The sequence below is a fragment of the Camellia sinensis genome, chromosome 3 (assembly GCF_055761805.1).
Source record: "Camellia sinensis isolate YWXY chromosome 3, ASM5576180v1, whole genome shotgun sequence".
NCBI lineage: Eukaryota > Viridiplantae > Streptophyta > Magnoliopsida > Ericales > Theaceae > Camellia > Camellia sinensis.
The window spans coordinates 72,973,757-72,999,337 of NC_138963.1; the positions used below are offsets into that span (position 1 = coordinate 72,973,757).

The 25,581-nt window shown below is 36.0% G+C and overlaps 2 protein-coding genes and 1 pseudogene across 5 annotated transcripts; 1 reads left to right on the plus strand and 2 right to left on the minus strand.

Moving 5' to 3' along the window:
* Positions 1-5,858: 5,858 nt before the first annotated feature.
* On the minus strand, positions 5,859-12,628 carry LOC114315173 (pentatricopeptide repeat-containing protein At3g62890). Of its 3 annotated transcripts, none has more exons than XM_028261749.2 (4): positions 9,347-12,628; positions 7,816-7,966; positions 7,658-7,715; positions 5,859-6,640 (listed from the first exon to the last, which is right to left on the minus strand). In XM_028261749.2, exon 1 carries the CDS (start codon positions 11,433-11,435, stop codon positions 9,393-9,395), a length of 2,043 nt encoding a protein of 680 aa, XP_028117550.2. In that variant the 5' UTR covers positions 11,436-12,628; the 3' UTR covers positions 5,859-6,640; positions 7,658-7,715; positions 7,816-7,966; positions 9,347-9,392. The 3 variants fall into 3 exon arrangements, with proteins under 3 accessions (XP_028117550.2, XP_028117551.2, XP_028117552.2); XM_028261750.2 differs by having other exon boundaries at positions 7,816-7,884; positions 9,347-12,186; XM_028261751.2 differs by lacking the exon at positions 7,816-7,966 and having other exon boundaries at positions 9,347-11,579.
* Positions 5,990-6,541, minus strand: LOC114315189 (uncharacterized). The gene has a single exon (XM_028261776.2). The coding sequence runs from the start codon at positions 6,539-6,541 to the stop codon at positions 5,990-5,992; it is 552 nt and encodes a 183-aa protein (XP_028117577.2).
* Positions 12,629-15,939: 3,311 nt separating the features above from the next.
* LOC114315136 (CBL-interacting protein kinase 2-like) lies at positions 15,940-24,132 on the plus strand (annotated as a pseudogene). Its single transcript, XR_014364143.1, has 4 exons — positions 15,940-18,587; positions 19,702-20,217; position 20,957; positions 22,794-24,132. The product of XR_014364143.1 is annotated as a CBL-interacting protein kinase 2-like (transcript).
* The last annotated feature ends 1,449 nt before the right edge of the window (positions 24,133-25,581 follow it).

Sequence of the window (25,581 nt, forward strand, 5' to 3'; positions counted from 1 at the left end):
AAAAAAATTTCCTTAAAGCGTCCAACACATATCATTATTATCAACATATTAAACTTTAAAATAATATAACTTTTGATATAGATGGCGGTTTCTAATAAAATTAGTATTTTTAGAATTTTTTCATTAAGATCTATCAAATGAGATCCATGTTGACTATGAAATTCTTAAATAATAATAATAATTATTATTATTATTATTATTATTACCATTCAAATTGTTGTAAACAGTAACAGTAACATGTTACTCTGTTTGACAGCAACATGTTATTCTGTCTCACAGTAATATGTTACTTTGTCTGACAGTAACATGTTACTCAGGTTCACAGTAACATGTTACTCTGACAATATTGTCCAAGAAAAAAAAAAACATATTTTATTTTGTCCTTATTTAATTATGTGTTTTCTCCTTAGAGGATTTATGAAGCAAAATAAATTGAGTTGTTCTTTTTCACTAAACAAGAGTCCAATGAAGGGGTTTTGACTAAATTTTACATTTGTGACTTCTCTCATACCTACTGTTGCATTCTTTTCAACTTCTTACATAGTATACACTATGGTTAGTGATGAGATTGTTAAATTATATTTATAAAAAAATCTAAAAAAAATAATTTGTATACTAAAAAAAATCTAAAACAAATATAAATTCTTATTAAAAAATAACAGGTTGCAATTGCGAAAAAAAAAAGAAAGATAAAAAAATTACACTATACATTTAATTAATAGTACTCAAAAAATGTGCCAAATGTTTGTGTAAAGGTTTGACAAGTGTCCACTCTCAAATTATCAAGTGAATATAGATGAAATCAAAGAACTCAGCTTTAATGGTTAACAAATATTAAAAACCCGACCATTGAAACCTAATAACTATTAATTAATAGAATTCAGCAATTGAAAGGTCTCTCTTTGTCTTCTCATATGTTTTCGTTTTTTGGTTCATGCATTCACTTTAATATTGATAGAGAATTGGACGTGTGGAAGAGTGAGAGATATTAAAATTATATATTGAGTTATCTAATTGTTGTGATAAAAAATAAATATTGTCTTCCCCTTCTATAGCGATTTATCTAGTTATACCTCCAATTAAAACGTCAGGTGTGCTTCTACATTATCATTGAACGTTGCTTCTATGCAAACAAATTTTCAAGAATAATCAAACCAAACAATTTTTTTCAAAAAAAATCTCAAAACTTTGTTTGGTTACCTACTTTCCAAAATCACTCTCTCTCTCATACACATCAAATCAATCACTTTTTTTAAAACTCTCTCCCCAGAATAATTTTCCAAAACTATTTCTGAAAAAGACAAACCAAACAAGTTTTCGTACTTTTTATCTCAAAAATTACTCTACAAACACAAACCAAACACACCCTTTGTTTTACAATTGTTTGTGTTTTGTATTATGAAATTATTACATCTGTGTTTACTAAAGCTATTAGATGGATCTAATGCAAGAAGTGTAGACTATTTCAATGTCTTTTTCGGAGTTAGAAGTACAAAAAATATACACAAAAAGTACATGAATAGGCAAGATTTTACAAAATTTATTTGTGAATCTCATTTTTTGAAAATCCTATAATTCATTTATTTTTTGTATTATACTTTATGTTTGGTTTATGTATTTTTTTTTTATATAGTTTTCTTTGTTTCCTTTAAAAGTTTATTTTTAAAAAATTAATAAATAAATAAGTAAATCATTTTCTATTTCAAACAATTTTATTTTTGTTTTTATTTTTTATTTTTTCTTAAAGTAGTTTTAATTTTGAGCAATTACTTACTTTTTTTTTTCTTCTTCTTCTTCTATATATTGTAATTTTGTGCATTTTAAGTGTATGATATTTTCACTAATATACTCAGAGATGCACTATGAAAGAAATATCATGTGAAAATCATGTAAGAAGAAGAAAAAAATAAATAAAATAATACAATGAATGTGGAGCAAAGATCAAAAATCAAAACTCTCAAAATAAGCGAGCAAACAAACGAAGAAGTATAATAGAATGTATATCAGTAGACATTTGAAAATTTGCAACAAAATTTTATAAATTTTCTTTTTACTAAGAAAATTCTATTTGGTACTAGCTAAATAAAATACTTTTAAAATAGTTTTTTTTTTCTTTTAAAAAAAAATTGAAATTAAATCTATAATAAATTTATGTAAGCATAATTGCTATCACATTTTTTTACTTAATGTATAATATTATATTGACTATATTTTTCAGGTTTATTTTTTAAAGTATTTATATAGAAGTAAAAAATTGTCGTTAGGAATAAATTTTTCATTAATTTAGTTATAAATTTTGCCCATACATTATTTTTAAATTGAGTTATGCTAGGAACCTCAAATATTCTACCGAACCTCTCATATGGGTGTGGGACCTACACGTGGATTTGTGTGAGCCCACGTGAGAGGTTTGGTAAAATATTTGGGATACATAGCATTTATCTTTTAAATTTTGAAAAAAAAAAAAACCAAATATAAAATAATTAATTGAAAATATGCTGCATTTGTTATATTCATTTTTCTGTATGCCAAAAAAAAAGAATAAGACATTTAAAAATCGCAATTCACATATATACAAATAATTGTAAACACAATCCGTACATAGCACAGGTGAAACACTAGTCCTTCCTAAATCCAAAATTTAAACACAATTCAAAATTTTAATTTGGATTGTTTTCGCCCCCGCACTCCAATGAAGGGCTTCAAAAGCCTCAAAGCATAATTGAAGTGCATTTGATTCGAGGGGTGCAATTTGTAAACGAGCAAAGCCGAACTTTTGGCTGTAAGGTCATTCACTAAGCTCAAGTCGAGTCTAAATAATTGAGCTTGAGTTCAAGATCGACTCATCAAGTATGTTACATAGGGGTGTAAATTTGGTCCGACTTGACCCATATTGGGCCTCGCAAGCTCCTGCCAAAATTCGGGCTGGGCCACGGATCAAAAAAATTAGGCCCAGGGGGTATTCGGGACTTGGGCGGGATAGGCCGCTTCGTTTGGAGCGGGCTTAGGTGGGCCTGAACAAATTTTTTTGTTTTTTTATTTTTTCTACCAAAATTTTATTATTTTTCACCAAAAAAGACACTAGGCCTTGGACGGGCAGGGCCTTAAGTAGGCCTTAAGCAAACCGATGGGCCGGGCCACGAGCCGGACCAGGTGGGCCGAGCCAGGCTTCAAAATGATAGCCATAGCCCAGGGTCTCGGGCTCGGGCCTAAACGGGCTAGGCCCACCCGGGCGGCAGGCGGACTTCGGACCGTCCACGAGCCACAGGTCATTTTTACACTCCTAATATTACAACATTTAAGAGAGAGAGAGAGAGAGAATATTATATTATGTGTATATTCAATATTGTGTTAAATAATTATGTAACAATGTATATAAGATTCTTTTATATAAGAGGAAAGAAACCTAAGTATGGTAATCCTAAATATAGTAATGAATATAATATGATATGTATAATAGACAGAATATATAGTTACTATATTTAACACCCCCCTCAAACTTAAGTAGGGACACCAACTTGAGTTTGGAAAAAGAACCTAAAACATGAAATAACTAAAAATAAAATAAAGTATGGATAGATCCGAGTAAATAGATTGCAAATTCCAGATGGGAGCACATAGGTGCTTGAGGGTAGATCAAAGGCCGGAGCTAATGCCGGGAGACAATTTATGATCATGTCGGACTGTTGTAGAAATAGGGCCGGAGATAATAGAGCTAATGCAGGGAGACAATTTATAATCGTGTCAGACCGTTATAGAAGAATAACGGGTGTTGAACCAACAAATGTGGCACATATGTAACTCATGCGTGGTGCTAAACGATGATTGCAACAGATGAACCATTTGAGCTAGAGGGCGGCTTGGAAAGGAACAAAATGCGCCAAGTAGACGGCTTAGGGAGTGCGCCAAAGGAGTGGCTTAAAGAGTGCGCCAAGGGAGGCGGCTTAGGAAGTGCGCCAAGAGGGCGGCTTAGGTTGTACGCCAAGGGGGCGGCTTGGGTGGTTAGCATGGCGTATAGCTATGCTTATCATGATATGGGTATAATATCCCCCCCCCCCCCCCCTCAAATAGGTTTGAAGATAGAAATCTATTTGAGGTTGAAATAGAGGAAAAGATAGAGTGAAGCAGAAGCGCAAAAAAAAAAAAAAAAGGATTGCAAATAAAAAAAATATGATATAGATATTTCGGATAAGAATAAACCAGCGGACAGACGAATAGATTATCACGAAGCAATACCAAAAAGGAAAATATAACAGTGAAATGAGTTGAGGTCCGGCAGGCGCGCCCGTTAGTAAGTGAAGAACACCAAGAGCTTAACTTATAACTCAGATATCATGTTACAATATCTAAGAGAGAGAAAGAGAGAGAATATTATATGATATGTATATTCAATATTGTGTTAAATAATTATGTAACAATGTATACAAGACTCCTTTATATAAGAGAAGATAAATCTAATTATGGTAATCCTAACTATGGTAATGAATATAATATGATATGTATGATAGACAGAATATATAATTACTATATTTAACTAAGTATTTGAGAAACTCTAGCTCGACTTGAATCAACTTGATTACATAAATGAGTTGAGCTCAAGCTGAAGCTGAAGCTTAAACTCGAAAAAAAATTAAACTTTAAATTAAATTTCATCAATCAAATATATAAATTCACACAAATACCAAACACAAATAGAAAAATTAAATAAATTAATAACAAACTATTTAATATATTATTAAAAATAAATATTAATTCATTTGCTACTCGAGACTTTTAGAGCTTGAGTCTACTCGAAGTCCACTCAAGGTCGGCTTGATTACTAACCAAAATCAAACAAACTTTAAACGTCCCAAACTCGTTGTTCATGAACAATTTAATTCATTTGCAGCTCTAGGGGTAAATGAATAAAAAAATACCCAACTCATGTGGCTCTCGCGTGATTTCATCCTAAGTTTAGGATCATAATTAATGAAGAGGAACAGATCTCATTTGTACACACTTTAATAACTATCTGACAACCTATTTATTAATAAATCTTGACCTAATTAATAATTCCCATCCGAAGCTTCCACTCTCTGACCTGTTCAGTTGTTCTTCTCAGTCTTTCACATTTCACATGCCCTAATTAAGACGAATCTGTACTCTGTACCCATATGTACTCTTCTTACTTTAACAAAACAGAGAAGACATTTTCATCATCATCATAAACAATGCAGCCAACTATACAAAATACATCATCATATAGTCTAGTTTGCCACAAAAATTATTCAGTAGTCTACATGTGTACATGGCCATTGAGGCCACACAAAAAGGATGGATTGACAGACTTGCTTTTCATCTAACCGATTAGGGGAGTCAAGTCAACTCCACCCATCTCATAACTATTGCCATTTGTAGAATACGGAAATACATATCAACGTTTTTTAGTTTTGTTGGTACAAGTCTATTTCAAGTAGTCTAAAAATCCACACTCATCCTTGTGGCATGGAAGGCATAGAAGACTGATAATGTATTTCGTTAGATTCATAATCCAAGGAGTGATTCTAAGATTGTCTGGACCACAATTTTCCTAGCCAAACAAACGTGAGATTATTTATTTTGTTAGATTCTTAATCCGATCTCAAGGCTATGTCATAGCCTAAATGATTAATTGTTAGTCTAATAAAGAGCGTACCAGAGACTTGAAATTCTTCCCATGAGATTAAGCACCATGTTCACCTGATCAGACCTAGCAACTAACAATTGCACAAACAAAAACAAAAAAGGAAAGGAGTGCCTAATCTGAAGCCCCGGTTTCATGCATAAAGAAGAGAAGATGATAATAGCATCAGTAAACATTATTAGCATCCACTTCAGCATGAATCTAATTCTTTTCAAAAACTACTTATTTCTTATAAGGTTAACAACAGCTAATATCATCAATAGCCTTCCATTACATGATATCATAGAATCTTTAGAAAAGCATATTGAAGCCAAAAATGACAGTGGTTCATGCAAATTCTCTGAGCAGTACCTTGATTATGTTTGAAGAGCAACCTCGGGGCCTAGCTGTTGTACCACGACCAATCCCAAAGCACAATGTTGAAACAGGTGATCCATGTTCGTCTTCCTCATGGAACTTTCCCCATATATTTGGAGGAGTAAACGGAGAAGAAGGCAAAGAACGTGACGATGACCATGATGATGATGATGATAATGATGATGCAGGAGATTGTGGGTGACTGGCTTTCCTCAGATAGAACATAGGGAGAATAGTGTGGAAAAGATTGCGCTTTGAGTGTTTTTTTATGCAGTTTTTCGTGGAATTAAAATGGAAGGAAGGTGGAGGCGTAAGAGGAGGAAGCGGGTTTTCGTTGAACTTGACTTTAGGCGTCCCCGGTTGAGATTCCCACGTAAATGGTACACCAACAGAAGCTCCTCCATAGTACACTTCCACAGAGGTGGTCACCGAGATCTCTCTAGATGGGGGCCTAGAAGAGAATTTGTTATCTTGCTTCAATTTGATGGATTTCTTGGGAAGATCTGAGCTTCTTGCAATCATCTTCTTGTTTTTTTCCTTGAAAACTGTTGGCGGGTAAAAAAAATGTTCCAGCTCTTAAGAAGCTTTAAACCCCACAACTCTCACTATCATATAAATATCCTACAAAATGGGGATGAAATCAATCAGTCTCTTGAAAACTTCCACTGGTAAATTAATTTCACAAGTCAGACTGAGATGATTAAGAAATTTGAGAGCATTGTCATGGATGTCGCATGTGAAATCTTTACTCCTCACCATATATACATACATGCACACATGTGCGTATACATGTTTAAGAGGAAACACATGTGGGACTTGCATCTTTTATGGGTCACAAAATTCTGAAACTAAAGAGTGAACATGTTGTTCCAATGGATTAGAATATTCTAGCTTACCATGCCCTATGCTTTGACATGTAGGGAAAGACACTTATAAACTGCCCCCAAAGCCATAACTTAGCACACGCTATGTCTGTACAGCGCTACCTCTAACCAAATGGCCATTGCCACAGCAGATTTAATTTGAAAGAGCTGTTTGGTGCAACTTACAGAGGCTGCTTATAGCTTCTTTTTTTTTTAAAAAAAAAATCTTTTATTTTGGGAGTTATAAGAACTTAACACTCCATTTGTTTTAAGTGGAAAATACTTTTCTCTGTTCGGTGGTGGGACGGCAGCGGCGGTGATGGCAACAATGATGGTGGCAGTGGCTGTGGTGATGGTTGTGTGGTGGTGGAGGTGAGTAGCAGTGGTAGTGTGGTGACATTGGTAAGATTTCAGTCCGTAAAATATTTTCTGCCTTATAAAAGTGGAAAACATTTTCTGTCCAAATAGGCTTGTTTTTTGTTGACCATGAAAAATTTTTCAGTTGACTTTTGATTTCCATTGTACCAAATGCCAGAAAATACAGAAAATATTTTCCAAAAAATATTTTCCGTCTATACAAACGGAGCATAAATAAGCTAGAAAAGGCTAATTATCTGAAAGTTGGGAAATCAGTGCTTTTAGATTCTATTTTCTGATAATCAAACTTCTAACTTGAGAAAAATTGCACCAAACAAGCCTAAAGTTCCACTGTAACAGGCACACCATGCACCCACTGCTCGTCAATGTCACAAATTTCATTTCATTAAGAAAATACCTTGGGACCATGTTTTGTCCAGCTTGAAGTTATAGTAGGAGGCTGCACAGGTATCAACCTGCCAAAGCATTTGTGTAGAAAAATAATTAAACTAATGGAAACAAGAACATGTATAAATAACTCAAAATTATGAGTGAAATGAAAAATTATTAACAAACTTATTTGATTTTGATAGGTTGGTTGACTTAAACCGCACATCCAATCGGAAAAACTTCTGCTCTGAACCTCTGAGTGAATTGACAACTCCACAGTCAGAATTATCCAACTCTATTGTGAATTAACGTTGAATAACATTAGGACTTTAAAATGCTGTAAAATTATTAAAATAAATCACTGCTAGAGAAATAAATTGTTTTAGTGATGCGATCTGCAATGTAATTGCTGAAGAATAAATCAATGAAAGTCTACCAACTCTATTCACTTCAAAAATTAGACTATACCAAGAAATAAAATCAGAAATCTAACCGAGCAAAGAGGCACAAACAAATAGTCAAATTGTTCAACAAGACACTCCTCGTGCCGTGAATCAGCCTGATATATGAAGACAAGGGGAAAAGAAATGGAATAGTGCCTCTCTTCAGTTTGTTTCAACATTCATGAGACAAATTATAAAAGAGCCTCCAAAAGCATTCTAAAAGTTCCAAACATTTTAAATATTAGATATGAGATTGACTGAGATTGTTGAACACCAAATAATAATAAAATAGACTTTATTGCAACTTGCAAGACTCAGGAAACAAAATAATATGAAGGATTGCGGAATACTGGCAAGATAACGTGAGTGTTTCACAGATACTTGAACAAGGTGCCTAAAGATTAGAACATCTGAAAGGTCCAACAAAAAGTCTTTCTCCAATAACTTCAAAAGATAGTTCTCATTATACAACATGCAATAAAGAAAGAAAGAACAAGATCATCTCATATGAAGATTCCTGGCAGTTTCTTTTCTTTTCTTTTCTTTTATTTTCCATAAGCTCATAAAATGAACCACAATGGTGAATGGTATCCATCCAAGATGGGGCAACCCTCATGGATCATGGATGGACCATTAAATGCCAGCAGGTATTACCAGCCAAAGAAAGTAGCAGGAGACAAGCAACCTTTATGGTAAATTCAGAAGATGGCCCATAGTTGGACACTTTAATTCTAACTATACTTGCATTACAAATTCCAACATGGATTAATGAACAAATTCAGGATGACAATAATGAAAGAAAACGAAAAGGGAATTGATCTATTACTCTTGAATTGGAGAAGTACTCGGGAATAAAATGCTTCTTGCTTTCAAAATAGTAACAGAGAATATGTAAAGAGATATTGCATATGTTCCTTTATACACTATTTGATAGCTAAAAACCTGTGATAAGGCCCAATAAAACGTATAGGACATTGACTCCACCAGTCACATTAATTGTAACCCTATTACACTCCATGTTTCAGCAGAGACAAGGGGAAAAAAATGATCATGCTATAAAAGTAAGAATTAAAATAATTGAATTATGTGTATAGAACAGAGTCAAGAGACAAAAATGAAGAAACAGACTCTGCTTTTGTATCCCAATTGAATTACAACTAAGACATTGATGGAAACCTAAAAAGACAAAAAGAAAATGCATTGTCACTACCATTTGCAAACTGCAACTAAGTGCAACACAAATTTGTCCAATAGGAATGTCTGCTATAAATTACCATTGTAAACATAAGAAGATGGCATAAATCTTAGAACATATCTCGGTCACCAGTAATCCTTACAAGAGCAAGACCCATTGCTGAATTGATGAAAACGATTCCGATCCCTCACAATTATCTCTCTCTTAAATACCTTCGAGATAAGCTTCAACGCAGAATGGCAATCATTACATGTCCGGAGGTTTTTCACCACCCGAATTGCCTTTCCAGGTGGCGTGTTCATAAGTCCAAAAGCAACAGCAATTCTCTCACTGTGGTATCGAATTATAATCTCTTTCTCCTCATCATCTATGTCATGGAGCACAGAAGCTGTATCTGGCTTATGCCCATGCCCTTTCAGTTTCTTTTCTATCTCATCCAAAAATACATCAATTTGTGTGAAATCAGGATGTGAAGTGTCACCTGCCACAAACTCGTGTGCTATATTGTCCACCTCAATTGAACTACATCCAGGTGTTTTACGCACTCCCCTCTCAATCATTAACCTCCGGCAAATTTTCACATCATCCCATCGATTTAATGATGCATACAGATTAGACAAAAACACATAATTTCCTCCATCACATGGGTCCAACTCCAACAGATACTGGGTTACTTGCTCGCTAACTTTGGTATCTTTGTGGACCTGACAAGCTCGAAGTAGGCTTCCCCAGACAACTGAATTTGGCTTCATGGGCATGGTCTTTATGAGTTCCAAAGCTTCTTCAAGAAAACCTGCTCTACCTAAAAGGTCAACCATGCAACCATAGTGTTCAATTCCAGGTACAACCCCATAAAGGCTACTCATTTGAGAGAAATATCTCCTACCCGCAGACATTAAACCTGAATGGCTACACCCAGACAAGAGCCCCACAAAGGTGACCCCATCTGGTTTTATGCTTTCCTTCTCCATTGAAATGAAAACATCTATAGCTTCCTTTCCAAAACCATGCATTCCCAAACCTACGATAATAGAATTCCAGCAAAAGATGTTCTTCACACGAAGGCCATAAAATACATCTAGAGCAGCTTCTATACTCCCACACTTGCAGTACATGTCTATAAGAGCATTACCTAAAACAACATCGACACTGAACTTCTTCCTTCTTATATAAGTATGTATCCACTCACCCATATCTAAAGCACCAAGATGAGCACATGCAGATAGCAAGCTAACCGTTGTTACCTCAGTTGGCTTCACACTCTCAGACTGCATTTGTTGGAAAGCACAAATTGCTCTGCCAAATTCCTTAGATTGAACATACCCTGCAATCATGGTGTTCCACGTGACAGAATTTTTAGCTGAACCCATCCGAAAAAACAATTCCTCAGCATTCATTAGCTGCCCCAACTTACAGTATCCATCAATTATTGCATTCCATGACACCACATCTCTGACTGGATTGCAATCAAAGATCTGACGAGCAGAATCAATTCGACCCAACTTACAGTAGCAAGTGATCATGGAATTCCAAGAACACGAGTTCCGCTCCAGCATACTATCAAACAAACTCTGCGCCTCCTCAATACACCCATGCTTACCCAGTGCCGATATCATCGCATTGTTTGCTACAACATCTCTTTCAGGCATTTCATCAAACACCATCTTTGCAGAACCCAAATCCCCAACTTTCGCATAGAAATCAAGCAAGCCAGTTTGCAAAACCATCTCAGAAACAAAACCCATCTTCAGTATCTGACAATGAAACGATTCTCCGAGATGGGTCGCACATAGGCTTGCAAATGAGCGGAGTATTAAAGAAATAGTACTTTTATTGGGAACCAAATTATTTTCTCGCAACCCATTGTAGAATCCCAGAAAATCTTGCAAATTTTCGGATTCAATCGAAACTCGAACCATGGAATTCCATAAAAACGGGTCAGGCTTTGGTAGATTCTGCAATAAAAGCAACGGGTACTGGTGATGCTTCTGAGAACGATAACAGGAAGTGAGAAAGTCGATGAGGAGGGAAGTAGAAGTGACACATCCATTGATGAGTAGTTGAGTGTGGATTTGGTGTAATTGCTTGAGTCTTAAGAGACTGTTGCTCGATAATATGATCGTTATATGATCAGCAAGTGATGGTAGAGCTCTGGGAATCGAATGCATCAAATACTTCAGTTTCAGGGGACCATCTTCACAACTGAATTTCGGTAATTGGTTTATATGCTCTTCCAATCCAATGTAGTTCCCGCCAATAAAATAGGTTACCGTTGGGGTCCTTATGCTAAATGTTCACATATTTATCTTCTCCACCTTGGTTTTGTTTCACCAGACCAAGATATATAAAGCTCCGTTTGTTTGGACGGAAATCATTTTCTAATGTAAAAAATTTTACATTCAGAAAATGTTTGTTGAAAAAAATATTTTTTTATTTTTAGTGTAGGTGGAATGAAGATAGAGGTGGTGACATGGTGATGAGGCAACAGTGATGGTGGCTGTGGGTAGTGATGGTGGTGTGGTGATGGATGTGAGAGTATGGTAACATTAGTAAAATTTTAGTTCACAAAATGTTTTTTTGACTTTTAAAAATGAAAAATATTTTCGGTCGCTTATCCCGAATTTCGATATTTGGAGATAACCTCGGCCTAATCGAGATAATCTCAGCGTCACGGGCAGGACACGTGACACCTCGGTTGACACGTCGGCGTCACCTTAGTCACGTGTTGATACTCAGAAAATATATCCCCACAAAGTTTGTTTTCATTGGTCATGAAAAATGTTTTCAGTTGACTGTCGTTTTTTATTGTACCAAATATCAAAAATAGGTTGACATGTCGGCGTCACCTTGACCACGTGTTAGTACTCAGAAAATATATCCCTACGAAGTTTGTTTTCATTAGTCATGAAAAATGTTTTCAGTTAACTTTCATTTTTTATTGTACCAAATATCAAAAAATATGGATCCAAACAAATGGAGCGTAAATCTCTTCTTCTTTTTTTTGTTAAAAAAAATAAAATAAAATAAAAACCGTGTGGATTCTTTTAACAAAATAAATCATAAGTTTAATTTTATCAATTTAAATTTAAATTTTTTTAATTTATTTTCAATCTAAATTATTTACTTACTTTTGTTAAGTAAAACCGTGTTCAAAAATATATTTAAGTCATTAAACTAAATATAAGTACACCAAAAAAAAAAATGAATCTAAGTGTACAAAAAATGTGAAAAGTGTTCATTTTTATTTAGTTTAACGACTAAAATATATTTTTTTTGACGCTTTATTTTAATAAAAATATGTGAATGATTTATATTAAAAATAATTTTTAAAAATTTAATATTTAAATTGAAAAAACTAACTCCCTGGAATTATTATTTTTTTTTTTTTGTAATTTTCCTTATTTATTTTTAAGGTTTGTATTTCACTTTTATTCATTAAACTATAATATGAATTTGTTCACACACCCCAAGTGAGTGTGTACATAAATTCTGATTAATCCAAAATAGTACAACCCATATTTAAAAAGTGTATTAATCTTTTTTAAAAGTGTAAATTTTACTTTTTTAACGCATCAAAAATGTGTAATCGACACCGTGTATGAACAAAATCGGACTTTCTTATCTGTTTGGTAACGTTTACGTTTTTAGTTTATATTTGTAAAAATTTTATAAACTGATTTTTATTTATTTATTGTTTATTTTTAGAAAAACATAAACTACAAACGTGTTTGGTAATTACCAAAATGTTTAAAAAAATTTAAAAATATAAAAAAGAGTGAGAAATTGCAAGTGGTGGTAAGTGGCGGCAGAAGACGGTGGTGGAAAGTGGTGGCGGTGGGTGGTGGTGGTGGTGGTGGGTGGGTGGGTGACAGTGGCGGGTGGTGAGTGGTAGCGAGTGGGTGGTGGTGGTGGTGGGTGGTGGGTAGTGGTGGTGGCAGGTGGGTGGCGGATGGCGGGTGGTAGTGGTGAGTGGATGGATGACGGTGGCGGGTGATGGGTGGTAGCGAGTGGGCGGTGATGGTGGTGGTGGTAGCGGTGGTGGCGGGTGGTAAGTGGTGGTGGCAGTTGGGTGGAGGATGGCAGGTGGGTAGTGGTGGCGGGTAGTGATGGTGGGTGGATGGGTGACTGTGGCGGGTGGTGGGTGGTAGCGAGTGGGTAGTGGTGGTGGTGGTGGTGATGGCGGGTGGTGGTGGCAGGTGGGTAGCAGATGGCGGGTGGTGGTGGGTGGTAGCGGTGGTGGATAGGTGGGTGACGGTGGCAGGTGGTAGCGAGTGGGTGGTGGTGGTGGTGGTGGTGGTGGCAGGTGGGTAGCGGGTGAGTAGTGGCTGGTGGTGGCTGGTGGTGGCTGGTGGTTGGTGGCTGGTGGTGGCGGGTGGTGAATGGTGGTGGCAGGTGAGTAGTGAGTGGTGGTGGCGGGCGGTGGATGGTAGTGGCGAGTGGTGGGTGGTGGTGGTGGTGGTGGTGGTGGTGGCGAGGGGTGGGTGGTGGTGGCGAGTGGGTGGCAGGTGGGTGGTGGTAAGTGGGTGGTGGTGGGTGGCAGTGGCGGAAGACGGTGGTGGAAAATGATGGCGGGTGGTGGCTAGTGTTGGGTGGTAAAAATAAAAAACTGAAAACTCAAAATGGAAACACATTTTTTGAGTTTACATTTTTTGGCCAAATTTATAAATTGAGACCACTGATTTATAAATCAAAAATTTACCAAACAAGTTTTTATTTGAGTTTTTTAAATTTTTGTAAATATAAACAGAAAACTAAAAACGTAAGTGTTACCAAACGACACCTAAGCCATTACTAATTTTTTTTTCATTTTATTTATAAACTATTAATTTGATCTATTTAGTTTCTAAAGTTTTTTTTTTTTGTCCAAGTGTTCCAATTAAAAACGATTGTGCAAATTAATAATTGTCAAATGTTAATTTAACAGAAAAAAAGGGGATAATTTTACTATTTAAAAAACTTAAATTATACAAATAAACACTCGTTAAATTGATTGTGGAGTGTAATTTTTGCAATATTATAAGAAAAATGAGTGTTTTGTTATATGATTTAAATTATCTAAATTTTAAAAAAGCTTCTTTTTCCTCATTAAATTAGATTTCAACGGTTATTGATTTGTGTAATATTCTTCAATTGAACCACATCAATAAAAATTAGAAACTATAGAACTAAATAGGAAAAATTAATAGTTTAAGGATAAAAGAAAAAAGGAGAATTGCAAAAAAATGACAACACCACAAAATAATTGTAATGTTATGGAAGTGCAAATAATTTATGGATTAGATTGTGCAATTAAATCTTATGCTTCCATCTCTTTGCAATTATTTTGAGTTTGTACTATTTTATTGCAATTGTCCCAGAGAAAAATCCACCATATTTTTAATTTCTAATATTGAACCAGAGAATTTCTGAATAAAATAATCATCTCTTAGCTTTCCAATGAAATGATAATTCTCTTAAATTTGTGAATAATAATTCATGCTGGATCGTTCAGGGGTTCTTTCTAGAAATGGTTATTGAAATGCTTTTTTATACGCTAGCCATTAATTTTCATGAACACAAATCAAATCATCTGTTCTTCCTATTGTTCAATTTCTTATCTACTTATGGAATTCTGGGCTTTCTCAATATTATCCGTCACCAAATTTTCATTCACACTATGTTTTTGGATTGCAAAAGAAACTACTTTTAGTTTTTTTTTTTTTTTTTTTTTTGGTTATATGTGTTTTTTTAAATGGATGTTTTGTGACATTCCTTCCTAGTCATTTGTTTCTCAATTACTTTCCAAACCAAAACAAACAAAAGAACTCCACAAATTCAAGACCCAAACATGACATGACATGACATTAGAGTAACATCTAAGTTTCAAATTCTGATACCAGATAGTATTATTGATAATTATATACTATAAAATTTTATTTTCCCTGTCTAGCAAAATGGGGGATGGTTCACGCGGGGAAGAAATATGCTTCACAATTTGCTTTTTTTCCTTCTTTTTGTGTAAGTTTGGCATGATGAACAATTTGCATTCTTTTTCTAGTACATTGGAGGCCATAACTGGGAAGTGAAACTCTTGGGCTCTGTTTGGTTTAGTTTTGACAATCAATTTTAAAAGACAGTATTTGAAAAGAATTTGTAAAATTTGAAAACTTGTTGGTTTGGTTGTATAATTTGAAAACAGTTTTGGAATGATTTGTAATTTTTTTATAGTTGAGTGTAAGAAAAAAAAATTATTTGATTGATGTCTAAGATGTAAGAGAAAAAGAAAGAAAGAGAGAAAAAATTGATTAACTGATGTGAAAGATTTCTATTCGTTTTTGAGATTTCTATTCGCTTTACACTGACATAAAAGCTGAATTGCCTACAGTGACATCTTGCAATTTTGTTGTCCATTTCCTTTGTGCCCACATTCTAAGATAATTTTGTTTAGAAATTGTCGCTGTTGGAATCTGATAATCGCAACAAAAAAAATGTGGTGCAGTGGTTCTTATAAGTTTGTAATTACCATTTGTTTGAATCAGCATCTATGTGAATTGTGAGACTTCTTTCGTTCAATTTTTCCTTTTTTTTTATTCTGTGGAAACATACACATGTACCCTTTTTTCCTTGGTGTTCAGGCTTCGAAATTGAAGTTAAGCCTTGACAATTCTCTGCTTGATCTTTGACATATCTGTAAAATAAATTGATGTATATTATTGATTGATGAGTTGAATGATATCTATATATTACAAGTCCTATATATAGAGGAGAAGATGGTAGTGGAGTGTGTGATAGTGGAGGTGGATGGTAGTGGAGTGTGTGATAGTGGAGGTGGTAGGTGTGGAGAAATTCTAACAGCCCCCCGCAAACTCAAGGAGGATAGAAACTAACCAACTTGAGTTTGGAGAGAGGAACAAAACAAGAAAATACAGAAAAAGAAATAAAAAAAATAGGAGACACTGTATGGTCGTGTCAGACCGTTGGTGAAGATACTGAAAGGTGGTGCCATAACGTGGTAGAGGACACTGGATGGTGGGTGTCATAACGGTGTAGAGGACACTGAATGGGGGTGTCATAACGTGGTAGAGGACACTGTATGGTGGTGTCATAACGTGGTAGAGGACACTGTATGGTGGTGTCATAACGTGGTAGAGGACACTGTATGCTAACCGGAATCAAATGTCGGGACAGTTTATGGGGTCATGTCGGACCGTTGAAAATGCTAACCGGAATCAATGTCGGGACAGTTTATGGGGTCATGTCGGACCGTTGAAAATGCTAACCGGAATCAATGTCGGGACAGTTTATGGGGTCATGTCGGACCGTTGAAAATGCTAACCGGAATCAAATGTCGGGACAGTTTATAGGGTCATGTCGGACCGTTGAAAAAGCTAACCGGAATCAAATGTCGGGACAGTTTATAGGGTCATGTCGGACCGTTGTAAAAGTTGCACCCTCAAAAGGTGTGCCCAATTTTGTCAAAAGGCGTGCCATCAAAAGGCGTGCCCAATTCATCAAAAAGCGTGCCATCAAAAGGCGTGTCCACTTTATCAAAAGATGTGCCATGAAAAGGCGTGCCAGTTTGTCGGGCGTCAAGAGGCGCGCGATGCGCGTGGCTGCCTTGGCTATATAACCAAGACGAAGGCAGAGGCTGAGGCAGAGAAAAACTGAGAGAAACCTCTGAAAAATCCTTCGTGTTGCTGAGAAAGAGAGTTCCTCGTGCTGAGAGAGATAGTCTGTAACACTTTGTTGCCCAGAAAATGGCCTCGTCTTCCCGTGGACTGCTCACCCTCTTTCCCGACCTCAACGAGTCAACAAGAGAGAGAACTGGAGCGGTGGCACTGGAACCTCAACCAAGTGCCCCGGAGTTTACTCCGCTGAACTTTCCGATGCGGTCTGTGGAGCAAAGAATGGCAGTGCAGTCGGATGTGGAAGCCAATCAGTATACATTAAAGTCATGTGTGGAAACCATGACTGCGGTGACAAACTTGTCGAACCGGCTGCAGAGTAGGGCAAATGAGGTGCAGCAGTTAAACTCCCAGCTGGCTCTGCTCCAACGCATGTATAAGGATGCGCGAGCAGAGATAAGTGTGCTAAAGGCGGAAAATAAGGAGCTGAAGCGAAGGCCACCGTGATGTTCCGTTTTGGAGGTCCGCCATATGCTGCAGTGGAGGAGCAGGGAGTAGTGATCATGCCCAGTGGAGTGGGAAATACGGAGGCAACACCGGCAAGGGCCGTCCAGGACGGAGGCAAGAAGAAGAGACCGGCGGCCGAGTAGAGAAGAAAAATCCCGCCTGTGGATGTGGTTTTTTTTTTTTTTTTTTTGTGATGTAAAAGTGTGATCGGGGTTGATCCCCTGATATGAATAAAATGACAAGATTGGGAAAAGTTGTTGGTGTTATTTTGTGGTGGTGTTTTTGTTTAATAAGAAAAATAAAATAAAAGAAAACAATAGATAAAGAAAATAGAGAAAAATAGTTGTGGATGGGTGATAAGAAAAACAGCAGTGTGATTTTTTTTTGTTTTGTTTTGTTTTTTTTGTTTGTTTGTTTGTTTGTTTGTTTGTTTTTTTTTTTTTTTTTTTTTAAATATATATATGATGGGTGGAATGAGGAGGAGTGCCTACGGAAGTATGGCTCAGTGAGTGGGTGGAGATATGATACTAAGATATTTGAAAATATTAAAATAATAAAATATATGTATAATAAAATAATAGACAAGTGGAGGAGGGTACAAAAGTGAGGAAGGATGGTGTCTGCAATTGTGAAGAGAGATATAGTGGGAATGTGAAAGGAATAAAAAATTAAAAAGGAATGTGAGAGTGAAATGTGTGTGGACGGGTCCTACACTAATAGAAAAGTAAGATGAAGGGAAGAGGGAGAGCACCAAGTAAGCTTTTAGAATAAAAAATATAGAGTGGACGGTGGATGGGTGTGAGTAAATAAATTAAAAAAAAAGAAAGTAGAAGTTGAGACTAACGAAGCTGTATAATAATGAAAATAAAGGTAAAGAGTGGTTTTAAAAAATAAACAAAGAGGATGGGTGTGTGTGCAAGAGTGGGTTAAAAAAATAAAAAGGAGGATGGGTGATACGGCTGCCAGGGAACCTTTCAAATCGGCCATCAAAAGCCGGAGGGCCTCGCGTGCCAAGGGCATCAACACCAGGCTAGACCCAAAGACCATAGCCACCGTGCTCAGGCACTCTGAAACAAATACTGCCCTAGCCATGGGCACTGCAAAATGCATCTCATACATTGCTGGAATATTTGGAGCCAACACCGATACAACATTATGCGTGAAAATGTTTAGGGATCGGAGAGAAGAGGCGAGGCGGAGACTATGCGCGTAGGTGTGAAGCCAGGTGAACCGGGTGCTGCCTTATAGAATAGAGGTACGGTTGGAATAAACCTTAGCAGCAGCCATTTTCAGAGATTGAAGGGGTGGGAATACATAGCAGCAGCCATCATGATAATAACAATAACAGCAACAACGACAATAACAGTCACAAATCCGCAAAGCTTGTCTTCAAAAGTATATCAAAGTCTGTCCTGATGGGTTGAGAGAGAGAGCCGCAGAGTGAGACAGAGACTGTGACGGGCACCGGCAACCGGCAGGCGGAGATTGTGAACCGGAAGACTGACACCGTCAGATGCGATGGTGGCGACTGAGGATGTGCAGATCAACAGAGGAGGAAGGCCGATGACCATGGAGGTGGAGTCGCCGAGGAGGACGGAGAAAGAAAGAAGAGGGCTAATAACAGAGTTCTTCAATAGTGAGGAGAGGAAGATGAAGTTACAGCGGAGTCAGGGTATGTGTAAAGGTCCGGCGGGCGGCCAAGGCGAGGCTGCCGCCCGCCGGTGAAGCAGAAGGACCAGGTTCTTAACCTTGCTCTGATACCATGTAAAATAAATTGATGTATATTATTGATTGATGAGTTGAATGATATCTATATATTACAAGTCCTATATATAGAGGAGAAGATGGTAGTGGAGTGTGTGATAGTGGAGGTGGATGGTAGTGGAGTGTGTGATAGTGGAGGTGGTAGGTGTGGAGAAATTCTAACAATATCTACCAAGGGATCTTCAGTTGCTCGTACGGATACCTTTTCAGCACTTTCTAGTTGATCTTTGAAAGAGAGAACCATGGAATGCTGAAATATGTTCTTGAGAATTCAGAATCCTTTCTCTGAAGTCGACAATGTTTTGGTCTTACAAGAGCCACTTTTCTTCATATTCGATTTGACTGGACCTTTAGATCATACCTATAGCATTCGACATGCCTAAATGCACAATGAGACAATCAGTTACAAAATTCCACTCATGTTAATGCACAATGTTTCTGAAGACGGTTGAGTAGGTATGTTTCATCCACAAATTAGCAGGACATAGAGTTCTCTATATTGCTATATTAGTTTTTGTAGCTCTTGAATCGATGCAAGAGGAAGTGTGCTGATGGAAAGATATGAATTAGGGAGATTATTAGGCCAAGGAACATTTGCTAAGGTCTACTACGCGAGAAATCTCAAAACGGGTGAGAGTGTCAAGGAGAAAGTTTTGCGTGTTGAGCTCGTTGATCAGATGAAACGAGAAATTTCTGTTATGACACTAGTCAAGCATCCTAATATTGTGCAGCTTTATGAAGTCATGGCCACCAAAACCAAGATTACTTTGTCATTGAATATGCTAAAGGAGGTGAGCTTTTTAACAAGGCGGCTAAAGGAAAGCTAAAGGAAGACGTTGTTCGAAAGTATTTTCAACAGTTGATCAAAGCTGACGATTTCTGCCATAGTAGGGGTGTCTATCACCGTGATCTGAAACCCGAAAACTTACTATTAGATGAAAATGAGAATCTGAAGGTTTCCGATTATGGATTAAGTGGCTTCGCCGAGTCCAAGCAGCAAGATGGGCTTCTACACACCACTTGTGGGACCCCTGCATATGTTGCTCCAGAGGTGATTAACACCAAAGGCTATGACGTGCTGTTGGAACAATTTTCCACATAAAATAAATAATTGGGTAAATTATAATTTAACCCCTGTGGTTTATCCCAAAAACACGGAACCTCTTTATAGTTTCATTTGTAACACTTCAACCCCTAGACTTTATATCATATTGTAATTTTTGACGGGCGTAACAGAAATTGTCGTTTTGTGCACCGCCTGATAAAAAATAAAAAAATAATAAAAAAGAAAACAACAGAAAAATGAGAGAGTAAAAGTTAAAGAGAGAGAGATTGCAACCAGAGAGAGAGACAAACACTCCCCTTTTCCCTCCAATGGCCAAAAACCAGCCCGCCAAAATGTGATGAAAAATCTATCATTTGGAAGTTAGGAAGGCTGTGAGGACAACAGATAAAATGTATCTGAAAAGAATATTAATTGTAGTCTGAGTAAAATGCAATGAGAGCTGAGATTTCAACCTTGTCCCACTTTCATTCTCAAGATATCTTTCTTTTAAAAAAAAAAAAAAAAATTTAATGGAACTTTAAATGTTATGTTGAGATATGAAAGAAGGTTGTATCACTAGCTTAAATCTGACCAAATAATTGAATTTTTTGTTTACTCATCATGGATTCTTTATTGCCATTCCTTTCTTCTTCTTCTTCTTCTTCTTCTTCTTCTTCTTCTTTTCTTTTTTTAGTTGGTGTGTGAGTGTGGTTTTTTCTTTCCTACGGAATCTCACTTGTATGTATGCTATATCAAGTTGTACATACAGGGTCCAATTATCTATAGTTGATAACCAAGCTGCAATTCAGACAACGGCAAACAAAGGTCGTATAGCTCTGTTTGGGTCTAGGAAGAGAGGGTAGAGAAGATAGATCGAGAGATTGAGGCTGTCCACTCATGTTGAAGCTCCAACCTTGTATATAATGATAGCTCACTAGCAGACCTATTGAAGCAGAGAAGCCTACATACATGGTGTCTTCGAAAATCGGAGACAGATCGATCTGAAATGTCAAAATTAAAGAACTGAGTTTTGTCGAAGAGAGTGAAAGCGAGACATTCAATTTGTTTTTGGCAGAATCGTAGTCAATCCATGCCTGAATCATGTTCCCACTCTTGAGATTGATTGATTGCATTGTCGAATTGCCTTGTACATAATACCCAGCGCTCACCGAATCATTGGAGATCATGCCATTGATATCGATGCCGAGGTTGGAGGAAACCATTGTTATGGATCTCTGCAACACCGTTTAGGCTTATGTTGTTGTTATTGTTGGTAAAACCCTTGAAGCCATTGTAGACAAGCCATTGTTGAGCTGAGAAAAAACTGGGTTTGGTTGCAATCTCTCTCTCTCTCTCTCTCTTCCTTTCCTGTTTTTTCTTTTTTTTGTTTTATTTTTTATCAAGTGGTGTACAAAACGACGTCGTTTTGTACACTTTTGTTACGTCCGTAAAAAATTACATGGTATAAAGTGTAGGGGTTTAAGTGTTACAAATGAAACTATAAGGGGGTTCCGTGTTTTTGGGATAAACTACAGGGGGTTAAATTATAATTTACCCTAAATAATTTGAAACCAAATCAAACAAATAAAAATAAATTATTTACAGAATTTATTTACCGAACCGAATAAGTACAAAAAGATCAAGTCGAGTGTGTGACACTTTGTCCTTAAGACAAATTCGCCTCGCTTCGGTATTTACAGATAAATGACATCAATCTCCCAAGATACAATGATCTACACAAATTGTAGTAATAATCCAAACAATCTGTACGGAGAACTAAAACTTGTGTTCTATACTCTCAGAATTTTCCCTAAAAATAATATGAAGAATAATGCAAGCAGAGTGCAAAAACAGGAAGAGAATAAATTTTCTGGATGTATCAAACTACTAGAATGAGGGTCTGCTTTTATAGGCAATTTGGTGTCTTTTCAGAAAGGCCGAACAGGTGCAATACAACCTGAACAGATACAGTCTTCAAACTAAACAGGTGCAGTGGAAGTTTTTTCAAATTTGTTTGAATCTGTCCAAAACTGCTGGTAGTTTTAAATCTGTTAGAAATTTTAGACTAGAATAAGCACAATTTTAGACATAAAATTTGAATTCAAATTTGTATTAATTTCGTCCAGAAAAATTAATTTTCCTGCAAAAATTTTTGGAAAAAATTAATATTAGAACCGACCCGACCCATAACTACACCCGACCAGACGATGGCGGCACGCACATGTGTGGTGATTTGAGCCAAGGCTTACTTTGTGCATAACTCTTCCCTTCTACAAATTTGGGGTGCCCCTTAGGGCCCCACCCAAGTGTTGTCACTTAGAACTTATATACACACATAAATTCTCTTAAGATTTCAATGTGAGACTACTTTTACAAAGAAACCCACATTTTATTCTTTAATAGTCCATTCCACGAACCCGAAAACGACGTCAACTTCTCATTTACTCATAAATGATTTTGACGAACCGTTTGCACTGTGTGACTTGCTATGCGGTAAGAAACACGTCACCTCTTTGGACTCACTCCCAAAAGATATATGGGACCCACTCAAATTTGAGTTCAATGTTACCCCAAAATAAGTCCATAAAAATCATAAGTTCCAGCAGGTGCCAAAGCCGATATTTGGTCATGTGGGTTGATCCTATTCGTTCTTTTGGCGGGTTATCTCCCATTTCGTGATTCAAACTTAATGGAGATGTATAAACTCGAAAGCTTTTGGCGGGTTATAGGAAGATTGGCAAAGCGGAGTATAAATGCCTCGGTTACCAACAGAATTACGGAAGCTATTGTTAAGGATATTGGATCCAAATCCTAATACTAGAATCTCCATTGCCAAAATTAAGGAAAATTCTTGGTTCGAAAGGGGATTAAACTCGAAAGCAACAAAAACTAATACAGATCAGGCTTCTGGTCCCCGTGAGTCTAGTGGTATGACTTCTGAAGAAAAGCAAGAATTAGTGAAACCGGCAAACTTAAATGCTTCTGACATCATCTCCGTTTCTGCTGGATTTGATCGGTCCAGCTTGTTTGAGGAGCCGTGTCCAAAGAAAGAGGCGAAATTTACATCCCAGCAACCTGCTAAAGTCATCATTTCGAAGCTAGAGGAAATTACGAAGCATCTGAAGACGAGGGTGAGCAAAAAGGATGGAGGTTTGTTGAAATTTGAGGGAAGGAAGGTAGGAAGGGAATTTTGTCGATTGATGCGGAGATTTTTGAAGTCACTCCATAGTTTCATTTGGTGGAGGTGAAGAAATCGAATGGAGATACATTGGAATATCAGAAGATTCTTAATGAGGGCATAAGACCTGCTCTTCAAGATATTGTTTGGGCTTGGCAAGGTGATCATCGTTGGCAGCAGTCGCAACTGGAACTGCAACCGCTCTCGCTGCAGCTGCAAGAGCAGTTGCTGTGATCATGATTCCTTGCCAATTTTCTATGCTAGCTAAAGTTAGTAAGTTTTTCTTTTTTAATTTGCCATTTCTCCAACTTTTGTGGGTCCTTATTCGTTGTAATCTGGCAGGTATGCTTGATGCTTCCCTCCCTCCATTCTTGAAACTTGTTGAGTCATGCCCTGTATATAATGCAATGCCTTTTGATTTGCTTTTGCAATTCTACAATGATGCCTTTTTTTTTTTTTTTTTTGGTTGCAATTTATGGGATGCACAAATACCATGTAGCATATATTATGTGACACAAATGTACTTCTGTGAGATTTGAAAACATTTTAGTTGCTTTGGTTAATAATAGATAGCAGTAAACCCTCTCAATTTTATAGCTTGAACCCTCCGTGGTGCAGGAGTATATGTTCTCATTTGTTGGACAATTGGTGATTGGGTGCTTCAAGTGTTGTGTTTGAGTTGAGACATTGCTATGCCCGTGTTCATAGGGCTTTGGATGTGTCAATGAGATTTATAAAATTATAAGGATAATAGTAAGTGTTTTAATTAAAAATGAAAAAAAAAAAAAAAAAAGACACAGAAATCATATTATTCTTTATATAAATTTCTATTTGTATTATATTATTCCATATAGAATTTTCATATAAAATTATGGGATTTCTTGTAATTCTTTTATTTTCTATCAAAACAATCACCAGTCTTTACAACTTCAAAATGATACATCAGTACGGATATATTTTTTGTATAAAATTTATATTTGTAATCTATTTTCATTGTACATGGCTTTGCACGGCTCAGGTAAAGGGCATAATTAATACAGATACAAATTAAACTAGGGATACTTATGTATAGGTCCTATGTGAAAATTTTATCATAAGAAAAGGTCACTAATTGTAATTTTTAGCGACAATTTATAAAAATCATGACAAAAAAAAGTCGCTAATTATCAATTTCTAACAACTTATATAAAAAATTATCACAAAAAAATTATTTTTAACGATAATTTTATCAAGATTTATTTTCAATATGACTTTATGAGAATTAAGTCTAACTATTAAGACCTATCGGTAACTAAACATATTAAGCATAACAAACATTTTGTTCTTGAATACTTCCATTTTTTTGGGTGCATCATGAGGATGTTGATTAACAAAATTTAATAAAATTAAATACTGTTTATCATACATACATATTTTTATAAAAAATGAATAACGATTTCATACTTGCTAACTAGTAGCATTATGGCATTCAACTAAGTAGTTTGGTATAAAAAATTGATTTACCTATAAAATTATTCCAAAAAATTCACAAACAGATTTAAAATGTTGGTCATATTCTCAAATTAACATTTATAAAATGTGTTAAGCAGCATCAAATTCTTTATACTATATATTAGGTAAATAGTATAAAAAATATAATTTTTTTTTTTTTTTTATAAAGAATGAACATTTGGGGGCATTAGTTCAAAAATTTTACCATTCGATTTAGTTCATGAAATTCTGAAATCATAAAGACCAGTTTAGTTCTTAATTCACCTTAAAATCAAACTAAATTATCTTGATGAGTTTTTATTTACAAAATATTATTCTGAAAAATATTCTATATAGAAATTCTGTGTGTATAATAAGACTACCATTCACCACCAAGTTGAAACTGCTTTAGTGGTACACCTCTCTAAATAGCAGTGGTCAAACTATCAACACAGCAGCAATTGTTGGCAAGAACTTGATTGCCTTAAATATAATTTAAAATAACACTGAATACAGCTGCCTACAGAACATGGAAGCACATAACCAAAAGTGGCCAATTGGGGGGGATTTAATATTTTGTTTTGAGTTGACTATTTCTTTAAAAATGATAATAAAAACAAACCAATTTCACCAAAATTCTCCATTCCTGCTGAATAACAGACTGGCCTGAACATAAATCTCTGTTTCTAAATCAAACACAGAATCATTCTCACATCACAACAATTCATATCATATGATATTAGAGC

Coding starts and splice junctions, on each gene's coding strand:
- LOC114315189 (XM_028261776.2), bottom strand. CDS start 6,541: ATGATTGCAAGAAGCTCAGATCTTCCCAAGAAATCCATCAAATTGAAG.
- LOC114315173 (XM_028261749.2), bottom strand. CDS start 11,435: ATGCATTCGATTCCCAGAGCTCTACCATCACTTGCTGATCATATAACG.